This window comes from Denticeps clupeoides, chromosome 11 (assembly GCF_900700375.1).
Source record: "Denticeps clupeoides chromosome 11, fDenClu1.1, whole genome shotgun sequence".
Lineage (NCBI taxonomy): Eukaryota > Metazoa > Chordata > Actinopteri > Clupeiformes > Denticipitidae > Denticeps > Denticeps clupeoides.
Genome location: NC_041717.1, coordinates 12,397,080 through 12,415,343, shown reverse-complemented (window position 1 = coordinate 12,415,343; position 18,264 = coordinate 12,397,080). Strand labels below are relative to the sequence as shown.

General features: G+C 43.0%; 1 protein-coding gene and 1 long non-coding RNA gene across 2 annotated transcripts; one reads left to right on the top strand and one right to left on the bottom strand.

The window, feature by feature from the left end:
• Positions 1–1,103: 1,103 nt before the first annotated feature.
• LOC114799181 (glycerol-3-phosphate acyltransferase 4-like) lies at positions 1,104–17,557 on the bottom strand. The gene is made up of 13 exons (XM_028995567.1): positions 17,434–17,557; positions 15,488–16,017; positions 12,914–12,983; positions 12,032–12,377; positions 10,450–10,524; positions 9,846–9,935; positions 5,775–5,868; positions 5,530–5,645; positions 4,486–4,541; positions 4,320–4,405; positions 4,043–4,171; positions 3,135–3,214; positions 1,104–2,727 (listed from the first exon to the last, which is right to left on the bottom strand). The coding sequence occupies exons 2-13, from the start codon at positions 15,653–15,655 to the stop codon at positions 2,619–2,621; spliced, it is 1,419 nt and encodes a 472-aa protein (XP_028851400.1). The 5' UTR covers positions 15,656–16,017; positions 17,434–17,557; the 3' UTR covers positions 1,104–2,618.
• Positions 5,919–11,927, top strand: LOC114799182 (uncharacterized). The gene is made up of 3 exons (XR_003751197.1): positions 5,919–6,229; positions 10,310–10,354; positions 10,460–11,927. It is a non-coding gene; the product is annotated as an uncharacterized LOC114799182 (long non-coding RNA).
• Positions 17,558–18,264: the final 707 nt, after the last annotated feature.

The following is an 18,264-nucleotide window of genomic DNA, read 5'->3' as shown; positions in this document are numbered from 1 at the left end:
CAACAGCCTTTAACCGTACTGCTCTATCAGGCTGATGTGCCCAATAAATTAGCCAAGGGCACGCATGGGGACAAGTCAGGCCTCTCTGAGGCGTGCCCATTAACCGGAATCTCCCTCCTTCAGCAGAACTCGACCTGAATGTATTTTGAGGTAAAAATATCTCCCGCCTCGACCACAGTGACCTCCAGAGACGTGAGGTGTAGATGCTCGGAGGATGAGACAAGATGAGAAGCCTACTACTGACCACACACCGAGCCCCTAAATGTCCTGCATATAAGCGACGCAGACCACAACCATTTACATTTAAGGCATTTTTCAGAGGCCCTTATCCAGAGCGACTTACAACGTGCTTTCAAGTTACCAAGTGATCAGTTCTGGTTCAATAGGACCCAAAACTTTTATTCACTCTGTTGTAGATTCTACAGATAAGTCAGACAATAATAAAGTTACACATTAACCTAAATATTCTCTAAAGAGGAAGGTCTTGAGCTGCCGTGTGAAGGTGCTCAGTGACTGAGCTGTTTTGACCTCAAGGGGAAGTTTATTCCTCCACCGAGGGGCCAAGACAGAGAAGAGTCTATATGAATGGAGGGACCAGACAAGCAAGACTGGAGGCTCAGAGTATACGAGGTGCAGTGCGAGGTGTAATAAGGGCTGTGAGGTAGGATGTAGGCCAGCATCAGTATTTTTGAACCTGATGCGTGCAGCTACTGGGAGCCAGTGGAGGGAACGTAGCAGAGGGGTGGTGTGGGAGAATTTGGGAAGGTTGAAGATCATTTACATTTACATTTACAGCATTTATCAGACGCCCTTATCCAGAGCGACTTACAATCAGTAGTTACAGGGACAGTCTCCCTGGAGCAACTTAGGGTTAAGTGTCTTGCTCAGGGACGCAATGGCAGTAAGTGGGATTCGAACCCGGGTCTTCTGGTTCATAGGCGAGTGTGTTACCCACTAGGCTACTACCACCCTACTGTCGTGTCAGTCGTGCTGCTGCATACAACCAGTCGTAACTGTAATAAACGTAACATTTTAATCTGTGTATGTGAGAAAGTAATTCTGGTTTAAATGATTGTGGGTTAACAGAGGACAAAGCCAAACAGTTTTGGGGAAAAAGCCAGAGTTTAATTTGTGTTGTTACAGTACTGGGTGAAACCAGTTCAGATACACAGAAGTGCTCTGAAAGCATCTCATTGGACCCTTTCAGCTCAGGTGACGGACCCAGTCATGGAGGGGGGACAGGAAATGGGGTGGTGGCATTTAGAGAGCGGGGCAGCTTAACAACTCACTGGCAGTAGGAGACGGTAGATGACAACCAGTTCTCTCATTAAAAAAAATATTAAGGTAATAAATAAATAACAATAATAAAAAATTCTGATCGATACCTATGTGACAGAACCACCTGCTTCTAGATTCCTTTGACTAAAGCTTCACTGGAATCTTTACATCAGCACATGTTCACAGAGAAAAAGTTGCATCAGCCTGTTCAGCTGTGGCTGATTCGGAACGGAAGTCCCATCAGATGTTTGGTAGACGGTTAGAAATGTTGTGGCCATGGAACTCACGACTATCAGGCCAGTTCAATTTTTGACAAATGGCAGAGAACCATCGCCATATACAGATTTTTTTTTTTTTTTTGCCGATATGCAGCTTGCCTCGGAGGAATGGCGCAGATCCGGTGCGTTGTGTTTCAAGTGGTGGCGTCTACTAAAAAGGCACAGTTCCACTGCTATTAAAAGATGCCAAATGCCAACAAACATAAAGCACTGTTTGAATTCGCTGCACACACTGCAACAAAATTGAAAAACATTTTTTTTCTTGAAATTGTCCTACAACAGTTCAATCTAATTCGAGGTTCAGTTTCATGAACCTCCATTTCCAGCATCAATATTGCCATTGCGCTAGAAGAAAATAAAAGTGTCCCACACCACAATTATAAAGGCGTCATCAAAATGAATTGTTTGACTGCCCTAATTGCTTTTTAAAAATCACACTTTGCTTAATGCAATGTCTGAATGCGGCCTCTCTTCCACCCACCCTGCCTCATTGTACTAGCTGCCCTGTCCAGGTGGGGGTGCTGGGGGTCTCACACGCTAACATACATCATAGGCAACCGAAAACATGTATTGACAAGCAGTATATTACATATAAAACAACGGCAATACGTCGGTCCAACATTGCAGAGCCCTGCCTGCGCTTGAGTAGACGTATGATTGAGTTCGGTGAGGTAAAGGAGCTGGGTCTTGTGGGGTTAAGATGGTAGCGGCTCATAAAAGAAATATTGAGATTAAATGGTACGAAAGTCAATAAATAAAGAGTTAATGGATGTAGAATGATAAAAATAAACTTTGTGTTCCATTCCTATTGAGGGAGAGTCAAAGGCCTGGGCCATCTGATTCAAACGAATGAAATGTTGTTCCAGGAACCTGAAGGTCAGGTGAGGGTCAAGGTGACTGTAAACACTTGTCCAAATGCCTCCTAACCGCGGGAGGAAATGTGTACAAACAGAAGCACCCAAAAAGGTTACAAGAGGACATTTCCACATCACAGAGTGAGTCGTCCTTTTCTTTCTCTTTCTCTCTTCCCCTCCACCGCGAAGTCACGCTTCTCCTTGTCTCTTACGAGCGGCTGCGGTCCTCTTGTGTCCCAACCAGGATTTTGCTGTAGAGCTTCTGCTGTTCCTCTTTGAAGGTGTCTTTGACTTTGCCCCTTTTCAGACCCCCGTCCCTGCAAGTAAACAAGCAGGGTCATCCGGCGACATAGGACAAGCTTTTCAGCCGTTTTATTAAAAACACTCCACCACTGCTGCGCATTTTTAAACGCTAGTGCTTCTCAAGTAAATGAAATGAAGATGTAATTTGTTTTCATGATTTAATTCAATATGACAAGTGTAAAAAGCAAACGATCTCAAATTATTCATCAAAAAAGCAACGTCTCTAATAATGTGATCCATTTAAGCCTGAGGTGCACAGTTTAATTACATTTAATTACATAGCTACTAAAAGATTTCCAAATCACTGTAATCAGTGGTGAAATGTCTGATATGGGCTCTAATCGTACTTGAGTGCAAATCAAGCCTTTTGGATACATCCCAGTTGTCACATGGTCTGAAATGATTTGTTTGGATCACGTACCATAGCATGTCCACCAGCCCACCTTGCCTGGCGATGGCTGCCTTGACTCGGTTGGCAAACTGCACTGCATCTTCCCCTTCCTGTTCCAAAAAATATATGTCTATTTCATCAGTGACTTATTATGCAAAGATATACACACACACACACACACACACACACACACATATATATATAATATATATATATTTAAAACAATTATATATATATATATATATATATATATATATATATATATATATATATATATATATATTATATATAGATATATATATATATATATATATATATATATATATAAAAAATAAAATAAATCAACCTCCTTCATTTAGGAACACTTGATATATAATTAAAAATGAGCGTTAAAAGCCCCAAAACCTAGCCATTTTAAATTTCAAAGTGAAACTTGTACCATTTTCAATAATATTACATCATCATTTATCATTCTGGTTGTGCTTTTTTAAGAAGGCCCATAAATAATAGATGAACATTCAGGTGTTTTCTGGAGCTGATCGAATCTCTCAGCCCTCCCTGTCATCAGGGACGGGCTGCTGAGCCGTGGGTAGCAGTGCTTTGGGAAAAACAAGAAAGGGGAAATCTGCGGAGCTCATCCATTTCCTGTTATTCAACGATGTCGCTCAGGTATGACCAGAGGGACAATGCTTTCCTATTGACAGCATTGAATGTCATCTTGTACATTCAAAGACAGCAGCAACACAACAGTAAAACACAAAAGTGCTAGTTAACAGAATATTACAGCATCCCTTACTTCTGTTCATGATCCGAAGTCACTACGGTTTATGAACCCCGTTTGATCACTCTTTCCCTCACTCCACTTCAGCATGGGTTTGACCCACCTGGTACAGTAGAAGTGCCCCGAGCAGACGGGGGGTGACCCCCGATCCACTTACCTCTCGGCTCATGGGAGGCAGGTACCAAACGCTGCACACGATGGCCCAACTGCTCATCATCCGGAGAAGGTAGTTCACCATGCCATACTTGCTGCTGTTCCAGAAGGCTTCTCCAAAACGCGGGTCATACTGAAGGAGTATGGGACTAGGTTAGGTCTGACACACACACACACATACACACACACTACCAGTCAAGATTTTGGACACACTTTGAACTGGTAGTGTATATACGAAGACGCACACAGATTTAGAAGTTTGTTAGAAAATTGTATTTTACCTTAATAGCCACAGGGTAGACAGTACAGCCAATCTCAAAGCTTCCTTTTTTGAACATCATGACTGAAGTGTTATTAATGCAGGTGCCTATCAGAACATCAAGTTTGATTAAAGATGTTTTTTAAACCTCACATTTTCAGAAAAGGGAAAGGCAGCAGTTGACTCACCTTCAGGAAAGATGAGGATGGGCAGCTTGCTCTTGTCCTGGACATGGTCACTTAACCTGCAGGACAAGTTTGAAACTAGTCAATCTGCTGTACAAAACCACAAAAAACTAAATCCCTTTAAACACGTGGCAATTATACAGAGATACAGAAAGCCCAACCCTGCTGACAGCTCAAAAGTGTCATGGCTGACTCTATTAGTCTATCCTCTAATCAGAGTAGTGAGAGGAAATGACTTCAGGTTGAAATAACTCATCATCATTATGTAGTTAAGATGGGACTCAGCAGGACTACATAAACACAGCATAATGACAGTCCAGCCAAACTTGATATAAAAATAACCAGTACTGGGTCATTAACTGTTAAGACTGTAAATGTAAAAGGATTCTTTTTTTCAGAATTTTTAGAATAATTACTTTTTTAAATAAGCAAATACATGTGCTGTGATATAAAAAAATAGATGCATTACAGTCAATACAAAATAAGTCATGAAATTATGTTATTCATGTTTATTTAACAAACAAAGAAATAATGATACAGTACTTTTTACATGTTTTCTAAAAGTATTCTGAAAAATTATGTACTGTAACAGAATACATTACTGAATACATGCATGGCACCTTATTCTCTGTTCAGCCATGGAGATCAAATGGAGACTATAAAAACCACACATTGCCAAATCTGATTTATGTATAATCCAATCTTAAGTCCCATTATCCAAAAACAACAAATCAACATCTATGAGGACTGCCCTAACGTAAAGTTCTCATTATCATTACATGCATAGGACACACTACTTTGACTGTCAAGTTGTCAAAAGTTCACAGTTGAGAAATGGGGTCCATTGCATGTAAAAAACTTTCATTGGTTCTTTTAGGTCCACACTCCCTCAAAATAAATAAACTATTTGCAACTGCAAATGTCATTACAATAGCAACAAGTGTGATTGGTTAAAAATTATATTTTGTAATGTATGTGATTTCATGGATCAGAATTTGAGACAAAGCATTGTTTTACACATGAAAAAATTCAACCATGCAATGTTACCTTTTGGCCACCAGGTGTCGATCCTTCACCTCAGACCGCTCAAACCAAATATGTGGGCAGGCCCTCACCATGGCCCTCTGAATGAACCCCATCAGACCACCATGGGTTTGACCTACCTGAAAGCACAAAATGTGCAAGCACACAAAGGCACAGAACACTTGTTTAAGAAATGATCTTACGCATCATCAATTTAAATGTAACCTCCTACGTATATATACAGGGCAATGGACCCAAAAAGATCTCACCATTGCATAGCAGCCATCGCTGGCCAGGATGATGACGTCAATGGGTGAGGTATGATTGGCCACGCAGATACCACCGTTCTTCGGCTTGTTCTCACTGACAAAAAAAAATGCATGTGAGACAATATGTGTGCAGAGTTTCCACAATACAGTGAAGAGATCCGTCCCGACAGGCCCTACACCCCAGGGGCTTTAAAATCTGACATCATCATCCCAGCGAAGAGAGAAGAAAATAAAGCACTATTCGCGATTATGTAAAGAATGAACAGGACTTTATTTAAAGACGGCAATGCTGACTGGTGAAAGCTCAAGTTTCACATGAGAGGTTCTGCGGCTGACCTCATACGAATGCCAGGCTGAGGGACGCAAGACTCCTGATCACGTTACCGAGAGCAACCAGTGAACCAGTGAACTGAAGTATATCACTGATGAAAGCCTGGGCATGTGCAACATTCCAGGTAAGAAATTATATGCATTTTTTTGTAACCCCCACGCTAGCTACACCCAAGTGTGAGTCATGACCCCAGAGAGTCTTTGCATTATAGACGACCATTTAGAGACACGGCAGAAGAAAGTGAAAGTACAAACTGTCCCAAGAAAATTAACATGAATGCTGGGTCCTAATTATGCCTGAACACGGTTTAATATCCTATTTTCATTATTCGTGTGTATCTAATTTTTCTTCAGTGCCTTTAAATGTCTAACGTTGACTCTAATGGTCTAACAAAGAGTCAGAAAACACAACCCTATATTCCCACCACTCTATCTCAGTGCCCTCTGTAGTCACTTCACTTCCTGTTTTGAGCACTAGATCTCACACCAGCTCATCGGAAATGTGGTTGCCACATGCTGAAGAGCATTCACTTCACTGTCAAAAAAAACCAACAACCAAATATTTAAGAGGTCAACGTCTACAAGTGGAAACATGCGAGATCACATGACGATGAGAAGTACCCTGATCATTCTGCTGATGAGTGATTCAGTATGTTCAGCAATGCTGCGTTTGTGTGTGTGTGAGAGAGAGAGAGAGAGAGAGAGAGAGAGAGTGAGACAAGATCCTTGCATATATGAGAGTGAGTGTACTTGGACTGGCCCAGGGGCGCTTTGTCTCTCAGCAGAACACTCTGTCCCCGTCTGACCATGCCGAGGTGCACACGTGTGAAAGCCCCTCCCCCCCGCGGGTGTCAGACAGGCGAGAGCAACTTCCTGACTTGCGCCAGCCTTCCTGTTCGGACTCCTCCACTTACGACGAATTCCCCCTTTTCCGCTGTACCGGTACTGAAGCTGGGACAAATGCGGGAACGCCATGCCATTTCTGCTGACTTGAGAGTCCAGCAGGGGCCAAGTGACAACTCCACGCCTACTACACAAAGCAGCTTAAAGAAAGCCACACTTGCTTCCTTTATCTAAAGTTGCCTCGCTTACTCCACCCACCTCTTGTGATGCTACGGGTTTCAAACAAGCGTTACTCACGTTACTGTAATTGAGTAGTTTTTGTGAGTAATTTGTAATTTTTTAAGTTGATTTTGAAATAGGTAATTTTACTTTTATTCAACAAATTTTTTTACGAAGTATTTTCGTAAGTATTTTGCTTCGCTACATTGGAAAACATAGGAAATTGCACAGGTTTGCAAGCGGCATATTTCTCGGATCACAGCTCCTCAAACAACCGTTGGGTCATAAAGTCGGTCATTTACCTGCCAATCAAAAAAAAATAAAGAAAACAGCAGTACAGGAACTGGGCAAAACAACCAAATTCTTTATTCTGTTACATGTGCTTAGCATCAGATTTTCAATGCTGAGTGTCTGTAGCCTAAACCTTTTACAGCTACCACATGCAGCCTGAAAGTAGAATGTCCTATACAGTGCATCCAGATTCTATACACTATTTTTCCTCACATTTCAACCCCATAATGACAACGGGAAAAAAAGTTTGGCAAATTTATTAAAAGTTAAAATAACTTATAAAGCAATTGAAAATCTCATGTATTCACAGCCTTTCTCAATACTTTGCTGATATACCTTTGGCAGCAATTACAGGCTCAAGTCATATTAAATATGTTGCCACATGCTTGGCACACCTCTCCTTGGCCAGTTTGGTCATTTCCTCTTTGCAAGACCTCTGAAAGATGGGAAGTGTTGGGCACAGCCATTTAAAAATCTCTCCAGAGATGTACAGTTGGATTCAAGTCTGGGCTCTGGCTGGGCTGCTCAAGGACATTCTGAAGTCACTCCTTGGCTGTGTGTTTAGGGTCATTTTCCTGCTGAAAGATGAATCGTAAAGAGCAGGTTTTCATTCAGGATGTCTCTGTACGCAGCTGCGGTCATCTTTCCCTCTATCCTGACTAGTCTCCCTGTTCCTGCAGCTGAAAAACATCCCTACAGCATGATGCTGCCACCACCATGCTTCACCGTAGGGATGGTATTGGCCTGGTAATGAGCAGTGCCTGGTTTCCTCCAAATGCATGTGCCTTTCCAATGCATGTGAAATCAATTTTTTTCACAAGTGGACTCCAACTAAGCTGCAGAAACATCTCAAGGATGATCAGGGGACACTGTGTGTACTTGTGCTATCTCAGTTTTTATTTTTAATAAATTTGCCAAAACCTCAACTACATTTTTTCACTTAATCATTATGGGGTGTTGTGTGTAGAAAAAAATTAATCCATTTTGGAATAAGGTTGCAACATAACCAAATGTGGAAAACGTGATGTGCTGTGGATAATTTCCGGATGCACTGTGTACGTTTTATGCCTGTGTATTCCATACATTATATTGCTCAAACTCAACAAGAGCCCTACAGTCTAATGTTGTAGTATTCTGTGGGGCAGGGCACTTTATTTCATGTTTTATATTTTTTCTTTTTACTGTAATGTTTGAGATTGGCCATATAATTTGGTACTTTTGTGGCTAACTGTGTTACTTTTTATGGGGTGGTTTGCACATTATACCGCCTAAATTCTCAATAAAAAGGACTAGTGCTGTTAACTAAGTAACTTTTACTCAAATAAAAATTAAGTAATTTTATTTTTACTTTTACTCAAGTAGATTTCTTTTACTTGAGTAGAACTTAAACAAAGTAAAGATACTTTTACTTAATAATTTTTTTTTCAGTACTCTTTCCACCTCTGAGCACTACAGTCCCTGACAAAGGTCTTGTTGCTTATTTATTTTGTAGAAACACCTGCTATTAACCTGACTTTCAATTAATCACTTGGTTAGAAATAGCTCAGTATGTGATGGAGACAGAATCCGACAAACTGTTCTGGTTGACACAGGGACGTCAGGTGACCAGGTCTCGTGGAGCTCTGCTGCAGTGGAAAGTGGGCTGGCCTTGGATTTTCGAGCCAACAAACGGTCCTCTCGAGCAGTTGTCTTGTGGGGTCAAATCTTTTTTTAATCCTCTGTACTTGACGCTTGAGGGTGTCTGCCACATCAGCAGTGGATCTGGTCTTCAGCCTCTTGACAATCAACACTTTAGTCTCAGGGTGAATCTGCATGTTTGCAGAGGTCTAGTTGCAGTTGATGTGAAGGTCTAGTGGACTGGGGTTCTTTTTATACCCACCTGAGACCTAATTGATCCATTATTAGTCACCATTGAAGCTCATATGACAAGGCGACAACACTTATGTCTTTGCAAAAATGGACTCAATGGGCTTTTCCAAGCTTTGAATATTAGAATATTTTTTGACAGTTACGTTTTGCACTGAAACATTATTACAAAAGCTGTTGGGAATAAAATGAGCCATTTCTTTAAAAAAAAATCTTGATTAGAAATATATTTCAGCAGCACATGAGGTCAATTTGTACACAAGCGACAAGACTTTTGTCAGGGACTGTAGTACCAGAACTAGTGTAAAAGTGACTCTTCACCCTGAAAGAGCACAATGTCAAATCTAACCAAAATGAAAGGATTTATGTGGAATAATTAAGAGCAAAATTGGAGCAACAGATGCTTAAAATCCCAATCCCAATATAACCGAGAGCACAATACCAAGAGGTGATCTTACATTTGGCATGAAATGTGCTTTCAGAATGAACCCAAGTCACCGGATATATGAGACGTATCTTTACCTGTGGTGGTAGGTGATGATGGCTGTGAGCGCTCTCACACAGATGCGGTAGCACATGAGGTGTGCCGTCTCGCTGAGGAAGTTCTTCACCCTGCATGGCACAGAACAGCACAGAAAATTACAGATGGAAACGAGTCAGCGTAACATTATCAATTATGCCCCATGCATCTTATTTAGCACTTGAAAAAAATGATAGTCCCTTACCCTCAGCCTGTTTTTATTCAGCAAATGTACTAAAACAATTGCACTTATATGCTGATAACAGAGGGAAGATTTTGAGAATTCGAATCTGCCTCAGAACTCAATATAGCCCTAGTGACCACTGAACTGTACCAAGAACTGCACATCCGCTTGACTCCACAGGGCAAGTGACTCACACAACAATCATTTAACGTTGTATTCTATTCAGATGACTATGGAAGGGAAAAGAATACACTTTAGTAAATATTAATTCTTTGTTGGCAGCCCTGAGGATTAATCATGGGATGAAGAATCAAGCCGGTTGTGCAGGTCGGCAAGTGAATATGAGTTATGTTTGCTTATTTGGTCACAGAAGTTAAGTCAACATGAAATGTTTATCTGGGAAAATGGATTCCCGTTCTTACCTCCCGCTAGGCAGATACCCAACTAGGGTGGTGAGGACGACAAGACAACTGACTCCAGTGAAGGCCAACGTTACCCTGGAAACATGTGAGACGTGGATTTAATTTTAAAAAATGTTTCCATAAATTATACACCCTTAATAAAAAAAACACCATATAAAATTGGTATTCTGTTTAATCTGCCAGTAATGGTAAGTAGGCAATCAAAATGTGATTGATTGATAGACTTACTTTTTTCCAAATTAGCATATTAGCAAAAACAACACATGTAAACACAACATGCGGTTAATAGCCAGTACTAAGAGTTAAAAAGTGGTCCATTGTATGACTATTGAAATTCGTTGAATGAGTAAAAATGTTGCGAGGGGTAACCGTGTTTCAAACATCTGCAAAACCTTCAGATTTTAAAATACATTGAAATACTAGGACAAGTAAAAATGCAAATATTATTTACATTTTATATTTTGTACCATATTATATTTGTATTAAATTAGTATATGTCTTTTTTTAAGCTAGTTGTTTTACACACAGTATTTAAGATACCTTTCCGGCTCAGGGACTGCACCTAATTTTGTTGTACTTTTTACAATGACAATGAACTAACCATATTCTGAAATGTTAGCATTTTGGTTTCCTTTTCCAGATAATTGGCCTAGACATATTGAACTCAGATGTGATAAAACACTGTTAAGTTACATTTCAACAGGAAGGGGGCAATCACTTGTCACACAGGGCCATGAAGGTTTGGATTTTTCCCCTCCCTTAATGATAAAATCCTTCACTTAAACACCCTTTGTGTGTGAGAAGCTTTGTACACAAGAATTTAACTTGATGTAAAATTGAACAAACGACACGTCCCTTTAAAAAAAAAAAAAAAACGCTGACGTGCCCTACAGTGAACAGATCGACCTGAATCTGAGACACCATAAGAATTGCTGCAAATCTGTGATTTAACCTCCAAAATCCAATTAAAAATGGAATACCCAGTTGTGGTGACCTCTTATTCCCAAAGAAAAAAAAAGCACTCAATTATAAGGATTCTTTAATGGCCGGATAAAGAGGAGAGGCGGGTTATTTAGAAATGTGGGTTAAAGATGGACGTCTAATCCAGGTGAAATCCCTGGATAGCCTGAGAGGCAGATTTATCCTGGGTGCTTATTAGCCTCCTGTGTGTGTGTCTGTGTGTAAGTGTTTAACCCACGTCTGGCCACTCCAGTAGAAGATGCAGAAACCTGACCTGACCACACTTTCTCGCGTTAAAGCACCTCGTTCCGGCCTATAATGAATGAGACTGCATGACAATTAACTGCACTTCCTTAAAGAGTTCTCATTTACAACATTTAAGAAGCTAAATTTATTACCAACTCCTGACCAATCTTATGATCTACATTCCCAATAACAGGAACTATTCTCTTAAGGCTCCATTAATGTTCTGAACAATGAACAAGGCTGGGATTTGAAAACAAATCCATTTAGTTAATTCAAACCCCAATATGAGTTTTTTTTTTTGTTTAGAAGGCAGGTGGGGCAGGTTAGCTGCGGCTCATTCAAAATCCTGCTCCTGATCAGCGGACCGTATGCTCACCTGAGTGGCAGCAGGAATCCGTAGCGGATGAAGACCCCCAGCCCCCACAGAACGGTCAGCCTGGTGCTGATGTGCTGGAAGTTGTAGTTGCTGCGAGTCAGCAGGTTCCAGGACTCCAGCTCCTCTGCTGAGAATCGCTTGGTCACTTCGTCATCCACGATGCTCTCAAGTCCTCGCCGGCAGAAGTAGAAGATGTCCGACATCTCAAACTCTGAGGAGGACGAGGAGCCTGAGGCCAAAGGGGAGGAAGACAGGGTGGCGGCGCCGTCCAGGTCCCTGTTGCTGCCGCTGCGCCGGATCTCGGTCATCTCCTCCACCAGTGATGTGGGCTCTTTGGCAATGATGCCTAATGCCAGAGAGAGACACCATTTGTTGATGAACACTGATGAAATCTTGAGAACTGGAATTCAGCTATAGTTTTAGCAAAAAAGATTGAATACACCAATAACATTTGGAGGGACATTTGCTAACAAGTGGCTGACCTAGTTGATCTGACAAAAAGCAAGGCCTACAATCTGATTTACTTCTGAAGGTGGCCCAGACATATGACTCCTGCTCAAGATCAAACCAGCAGGTATATTTGGAACTGTAGCAGATTGGATCAAAACCTGGTCAATCAACACAAAGCAGCAGGCAGTTATTATGTCACAAGGGGTCTGTGTCCAACGTGGGGTGCCACAGGATTCAGTTTTAGGACCACTATTTTCTTTTACAAATTTACATGAACGATATTGCTGGAGGTATAGCAGTGGGAACCAAAACTGGTGTTTCCTTAATATATTATTGAAAAGCCTTTTTCATATGACGCTTTTGGTTAACCAGTTTTTTATTGATAAAAAATGGTAGATATACCCAGGAAAGACTTAAACAGCACAAACTTACCATTAGTGTAAGGTTTATATACCGGATGGTTCCTTTCCTTAGCTCCTCTTTCTATCCTGAGAGTGGCCCACTGAAATATGAAACAAATTATTCACCTCTGAGGAATAAGGCAAAATATCTCGTTAAATGTGGAATCGTGTGGCTGTACAGAAAAAAAAACAAAAGGAGGGGCTGTGAATCTCTTAATTGTTCCTGAATTCGCAATAAAATTCTACTCCCAACATTTTAGGATTTAGGATATCCTAGATATCCTAATACCCGACAAGCATCCGTTAAAGCATAATGCTCACAGACAGTCAAATAACTAATGTACTGGACTACAAACCTTGATTTACCAACCAAATAAATAGAAGAAGTGGTAGTAGCCTAGCGGGTAACACACTTGCCTATGAACCAGAAGACCCGGGTTCAAATCCCACTGACTACCATTGTGTCCCTGAGCAAGACACTTAACCCTAAATTGCTCCAGGGGAGGACTGTCCCTGTAACTACTGATTGTAAGTCGCTCTGGATAAGGGCGTCTGATAAATGCTGTAAATATAAATGTAGGATAACTCTCCTGCAACATACAATCTTCAGTTAAAAAAATTAACATACCGTTATTACTAACAATTATCAATAATAACCTTATTGTTTATTGCCATCTAGTTGCTTAATAAAAAAAAATATTGTATTAGAAGGCAATAAACTAATTTTCACATGTGTGGATGAGAGTTGGTTTTGCATATGGGAATCAACGAATGAGTTTGTGTAATCCTGGTCTTGTTCTTTCCCTTCCATGCTGTGCATGGCCTTGGGTGTGGTGTCCTGCCGGGGCGACGGGGTCCAGTACGCCCCTGCGCCCCCTGTCGCCCAGGAAGTTGGACGGCAGCCGCTACAAAGGACAAAACTGTGTCGTTATGCAACAGAACCGCGACCGAGTGTGAATAACACCATGGGCTACATACAGCAGAGGAGGCTGAAGCCCACGCACTGTGTCAAAATTCAGCCAGACCAGACAACCTTGGGCACCGGGAAAGCCAGCTCCCAGCTGGGACAGCCATCGATCGATGCAGGCCTGATGCCCAGCCTGGGCCCTACATGACAGCTAAAACAAGCTTCTTCTCCAAAGACCTGCCAGACAGATAATCTTCTACAAACAGAACGCTTCGTGGTTTATTAAAATGCTTTTATTTGTGCGGTTGTGGGGCTCTTGCACTTAGTGGGTGGCTGTGGTTTAATGACATTAATTAAGGTGGTGAAACTCCCATGTCACTCATAAGAGTGTTTTCTAATCATCTCATCATCAGAGGGCCGAATAAATAACATGGAAGGTAATTTAGGTGTAAAAATAAAATAAAAAATCCATAGCACTGCCTTCACCTTATTCAAAAAGGTCCAGACATGAAGGCACCGGCTCCAGTTGGACACATGAAACTCCCCAGCTGTTCTGAGTGCACGCCAACATGTGCAAAAAAAGAGGAGAGGTTTACATAACAGCCCCGCCCAGTTAAAAGAAAAAGGGGAGGGGGGTGATTTGTGGCCACGTGTGGAATACCTCAAACACAGATTTACCGAAGCTGGTCTGCATGGCCCGTTCCTGCTCTATTCACAATCAGGTCTCTTCAGCAGACTCGCGTTTGAATTGAAAACATTCGACCTGTATGATGCACAGGGATAAACTGTCACAGCCTGTCACAGCCTGTCACAGCCCTCTCCACTCAGGACGTTCATTTCTGTCACGTGGCCGTCGTGTCCGTCACGAAACCTTGTACGGATTCTGCGGCTGGCTATATTCTGGGGCAGCGGTGGCCTAGCGGTTAAGGAAGCGGCCCCGGAATCAGAAGGTTGCTGGTTCGAATCCCGGTCCGCTAAGGTGCCACTGAGCAAAGCACCGTCCCCACACACTGCTCCCCAGGCACCTGTCATGGCTGCCCACTGCTCACCAAGGGTGATGGTTAAAAGCAGAGGACACATTTCGATGACAATCAATGACAATAGGTGGTAGTAGCCTAGGGGTAACACACTCGCCTATGAACCAGAAGACCCAGGTTCAAATCCCACTGACTACCATTGTGTTGCTGAGCAAGACACTTAACCCTAAGTTGCTCCGGGGGGGGACTGTCCCCTGAAACTACTGATTGTAAGTCGCTCTGGATAAGGGCGTCTGATAAATGCTGTAAATCTAAACAATCACTTCACTTTCACTTCTTCACTGGAAAAAAAAACATATTTCACAAAAAAAAACAGATCACACCAAAATTTCTATTGATGCCTCCTCTTGATGACTTATTGCATGAAACGGTGCACTGCACTTAGCGGTTTGAATTAAATAATCAGATTGTTGAGATAAGACATATAACCCCCTGAAGATAAGGGCTTCCGTTTGGTGTCTACTATTCAACACAGTACAATAACCTTGAGATAGTATTTCTGTTCAGTAATATAATATATTAAAGTCCATCAGTCTCTCTTGAAAGAAGGAGGTGACGGATAATTTAGTTCCTTCAGAACTGAACCTTCTGACCAACCACTAAGGTCCTTTTTGGAATGGCACCACCACCAACTCTGTCAGACACGAGGCCTGGCACTCACCTCAAAGATCTTAAGCAGCGTCTTCATGTAAAGCCGCCGGATACCAAAGGACACGCCAAATATGGCAGGCACGATGATGAAGACGAGGAGCAGCGTGATCCAGACGGTGAACGAGATCCCCAGCAGCATGCATAGCAGGTTATCAAAAGGAAAGTAAAACGGGCCCATTTTCACACACCAAAAAAATATATTATTATATCCGTAATCACCAGGACCTGAGGGGGGCGACAGCTTCGTGTTCAGGCCTTCTCACGGCCTCGGTCCAGTTCAGGCCCCAAATCGGTGCTTCATCAGGATAAGAGGGCCGCGGTCGCCTGCTGCCTCTGCGTTAAATCCCCCATCCTGCCGAGGCCGAGTTCGGCTCAAGCGAGCGGTCCATGCCGGCGTCCGCCCAGCACCCGCGGCCCGCCTCTCGAAATCCGCGAAATCCTGACAATCATCCACGCGCGCGGAGGGTCGGCGGCCGGTGGGCCCGGGTGTGATAATCCATCAGGCGGTCCTAGCCCGGGTCCGCATTCCAACGCGCCAACCTTTAAAGCACGAAGACAGATGTGCAAGATTAGCGCGAGCTCAAACATCAAGTTGCTCCAGTGGTGCTCTTTAAAATACCTCATTAAAACACTACCGATTCACGATAAACACGTTATTTACCCCGTGGGAAATACTTTTGTCCTAAAAGCAACAAGAGAAACTAAGAACAGAACGGAGTAACAAAGTAATAAATAATGAACAACTGTGACAGGTGTCGTAAAGTGACATTAATGAAGCGACATTCATACGCTTTTTGTAGATTTGACCTCATGACTGTTGGTTAGTCCAACATTTGACAATGTAGGGCTGAGAAAAACGAACGATACTGTCAGCTGGCGCCCCGCCCTGTTTGCTGTGTCCCGGGACGTTCCCTCCACCTATCTCTTCTATCCCTGCTTGTTACACCGTGCGATACGGGTTGGTGGTAGATATCAGCTGAAGTGCCACGTGCCAAATGATAAACTTTATTCCCTCCCAAGAACATCTCCACGAAGAACTTCACACATAAACACGTATGACTCCAACCTGCACGCTACCAGCGACATTCACGGAGAATAAATTCTCCAGCGTGTAATCAGAGGAGAATTATTATTATTATTATTATTTTTTTTATATAATAATAAGACACACCCCCCCCGCCCCCGCCCCAGGACCGTTACTACCGGGTTATTACGGTCCGGCCTCCCGACCAATGGGAAGCCGCGGGGCGGGGCGGGGAGCGCAGCCTCCCGACTGCATCCTGCTCGGGAACGAGGGGGGGGGAGGACGACGTTTGAGCCCCGGAGCGCCAGCCGGCAGCGAGAAAACAAACCCCGTCCATTGTCCGGGGAGGACAATAAAGCAGACAGGCCCGCGGCGGAACAAAAAAAAAAAAATAACTCCCCGCCCCGCTGCCCACAGCGCCGTTCTTTATGCATTCTTTTTTTTTTTTTTTTTTTTATCATTATTAGTGTTATTATTACTGTATTTATCGCGTCGTTATGAACCTGACTGTTAAGACCCAACTTTTTTTTTTTTCACTCCGGCCAAATCAAGTGGGAGTTGGCGCCGGCGCAGCAAGGGCCACGAAAGTTACCCCTGCCGGGGACAGACCGCCATCGGCGGCGATTTAAAAATAAAAGGACGGTTCTGCGTGGACTCCACTGTGCCGCACGGAGCGCCGATGTCGTCGCGTCGCCGCGACAATCCGCCGCCCGTCTGAATACTTGGGTTCGAACAGCAACCGAGAGATAAGAATTAAGCTAAGGGCGAAGCTAACGGGTCCGGGCGGCTCAGAGTCTCGGACGAAACAACGACGGCGTCCCCGAGTGTCCGCGTGATGTGATGCCGGCTTCATCGCCACCATGCGGCCGCGGCGACCCCACTCGAATTTCGGAAAAATTAGAACATTTGACAGAACGCGCGGTGGTACTTACGCGCTGGGAGAGGAGGCTCTCGGGGCCTCGTCACCTCTGCTTATCTCTCGGCGAAGCGCCGGGGCTGCGATGCGCCATGGCGCGGGCACCGTGTGTGGGCGGAGACTTACGAGGCACGTGGCCCCGCCCATTGTCCAGCCCCCCGCTCACCCCGCCCAGGACGCTCATCGGGTGCTCTGCTGGGCTCTAGTGGCGAAGAGATGAACTGCACTTCAACCCACGTTTACCCCTTTAGTTGTTTATTTTCGCTGTTGTTTGCAATGTGCAATTGATTTAACACGTTTTAATGTTGCATAATCACTCAATCACTCTCCTGAAATGCTCGGTCCTGTTGCTCAGTAGGGGAACTCACCCGGCACCGTAGGGCGAGTGCACACACATCTATGATGTGTGTCACCTGTCCACCTAGTTTGCATGCCTTTAGGTGGAGAGAGGAAACCAGAGAACCCAGAGGAAACCCACGCCAACATGGGGAGAGCATGCAAACTTCGCACACACAAAAAGTCCGAGTGAGAATTCAAGCTCACTACCCTGGAGTGAGTTTGAATAAAAATGATTCAGCGCTTTCAGCAAACGTTGAAATAACCACCCCCTGAGCCTATTTAAGTCATTGCTCCAGGGATATCTTTAAAATATGCAATAGTTAAATTTTCTTTTGACAATTCATTTAATGTAAAACATGTACATACTACATTATCAAAACAGATGTTTGTGGTTTTTAATACGTTTTGTATAGTTTACCCTCTGACTGGTACTTAGAGCAACATTTGACAATGTAAGGTTAAATAATTTGTTTTTTAGCATCTTTTAATTATTGTAGAACAAGAAAAA

What these genes read in the sequence shown, in the direction of transcription:
- LOC114799181 (XM_028995567.1), bottom strand. Translation starts at nt 15,655, where the DNA reads ATGGGCCCGTTTTACTTTCCTTTTGATAACCTGCTATGCATGCTGCTG. An exon ending in GCGATGGCTGCTATGCAATG is followed by an intron (nt 5,646 to 5,774) that starts GTGAGATCTTTT and finishes TTGTGCTTTCAG; the next exon opens with GTAGGTCAAACCCATGGTGG. An exon ending in GGGCTGGTGGACATGCTATG is followed by an intron (nt 2,728 to 3,134) that starts GTACGTGATCCA and finishes GTTTACTTGCAG; the next exon opens with GGACGGGGGTCTGAAAAGGG.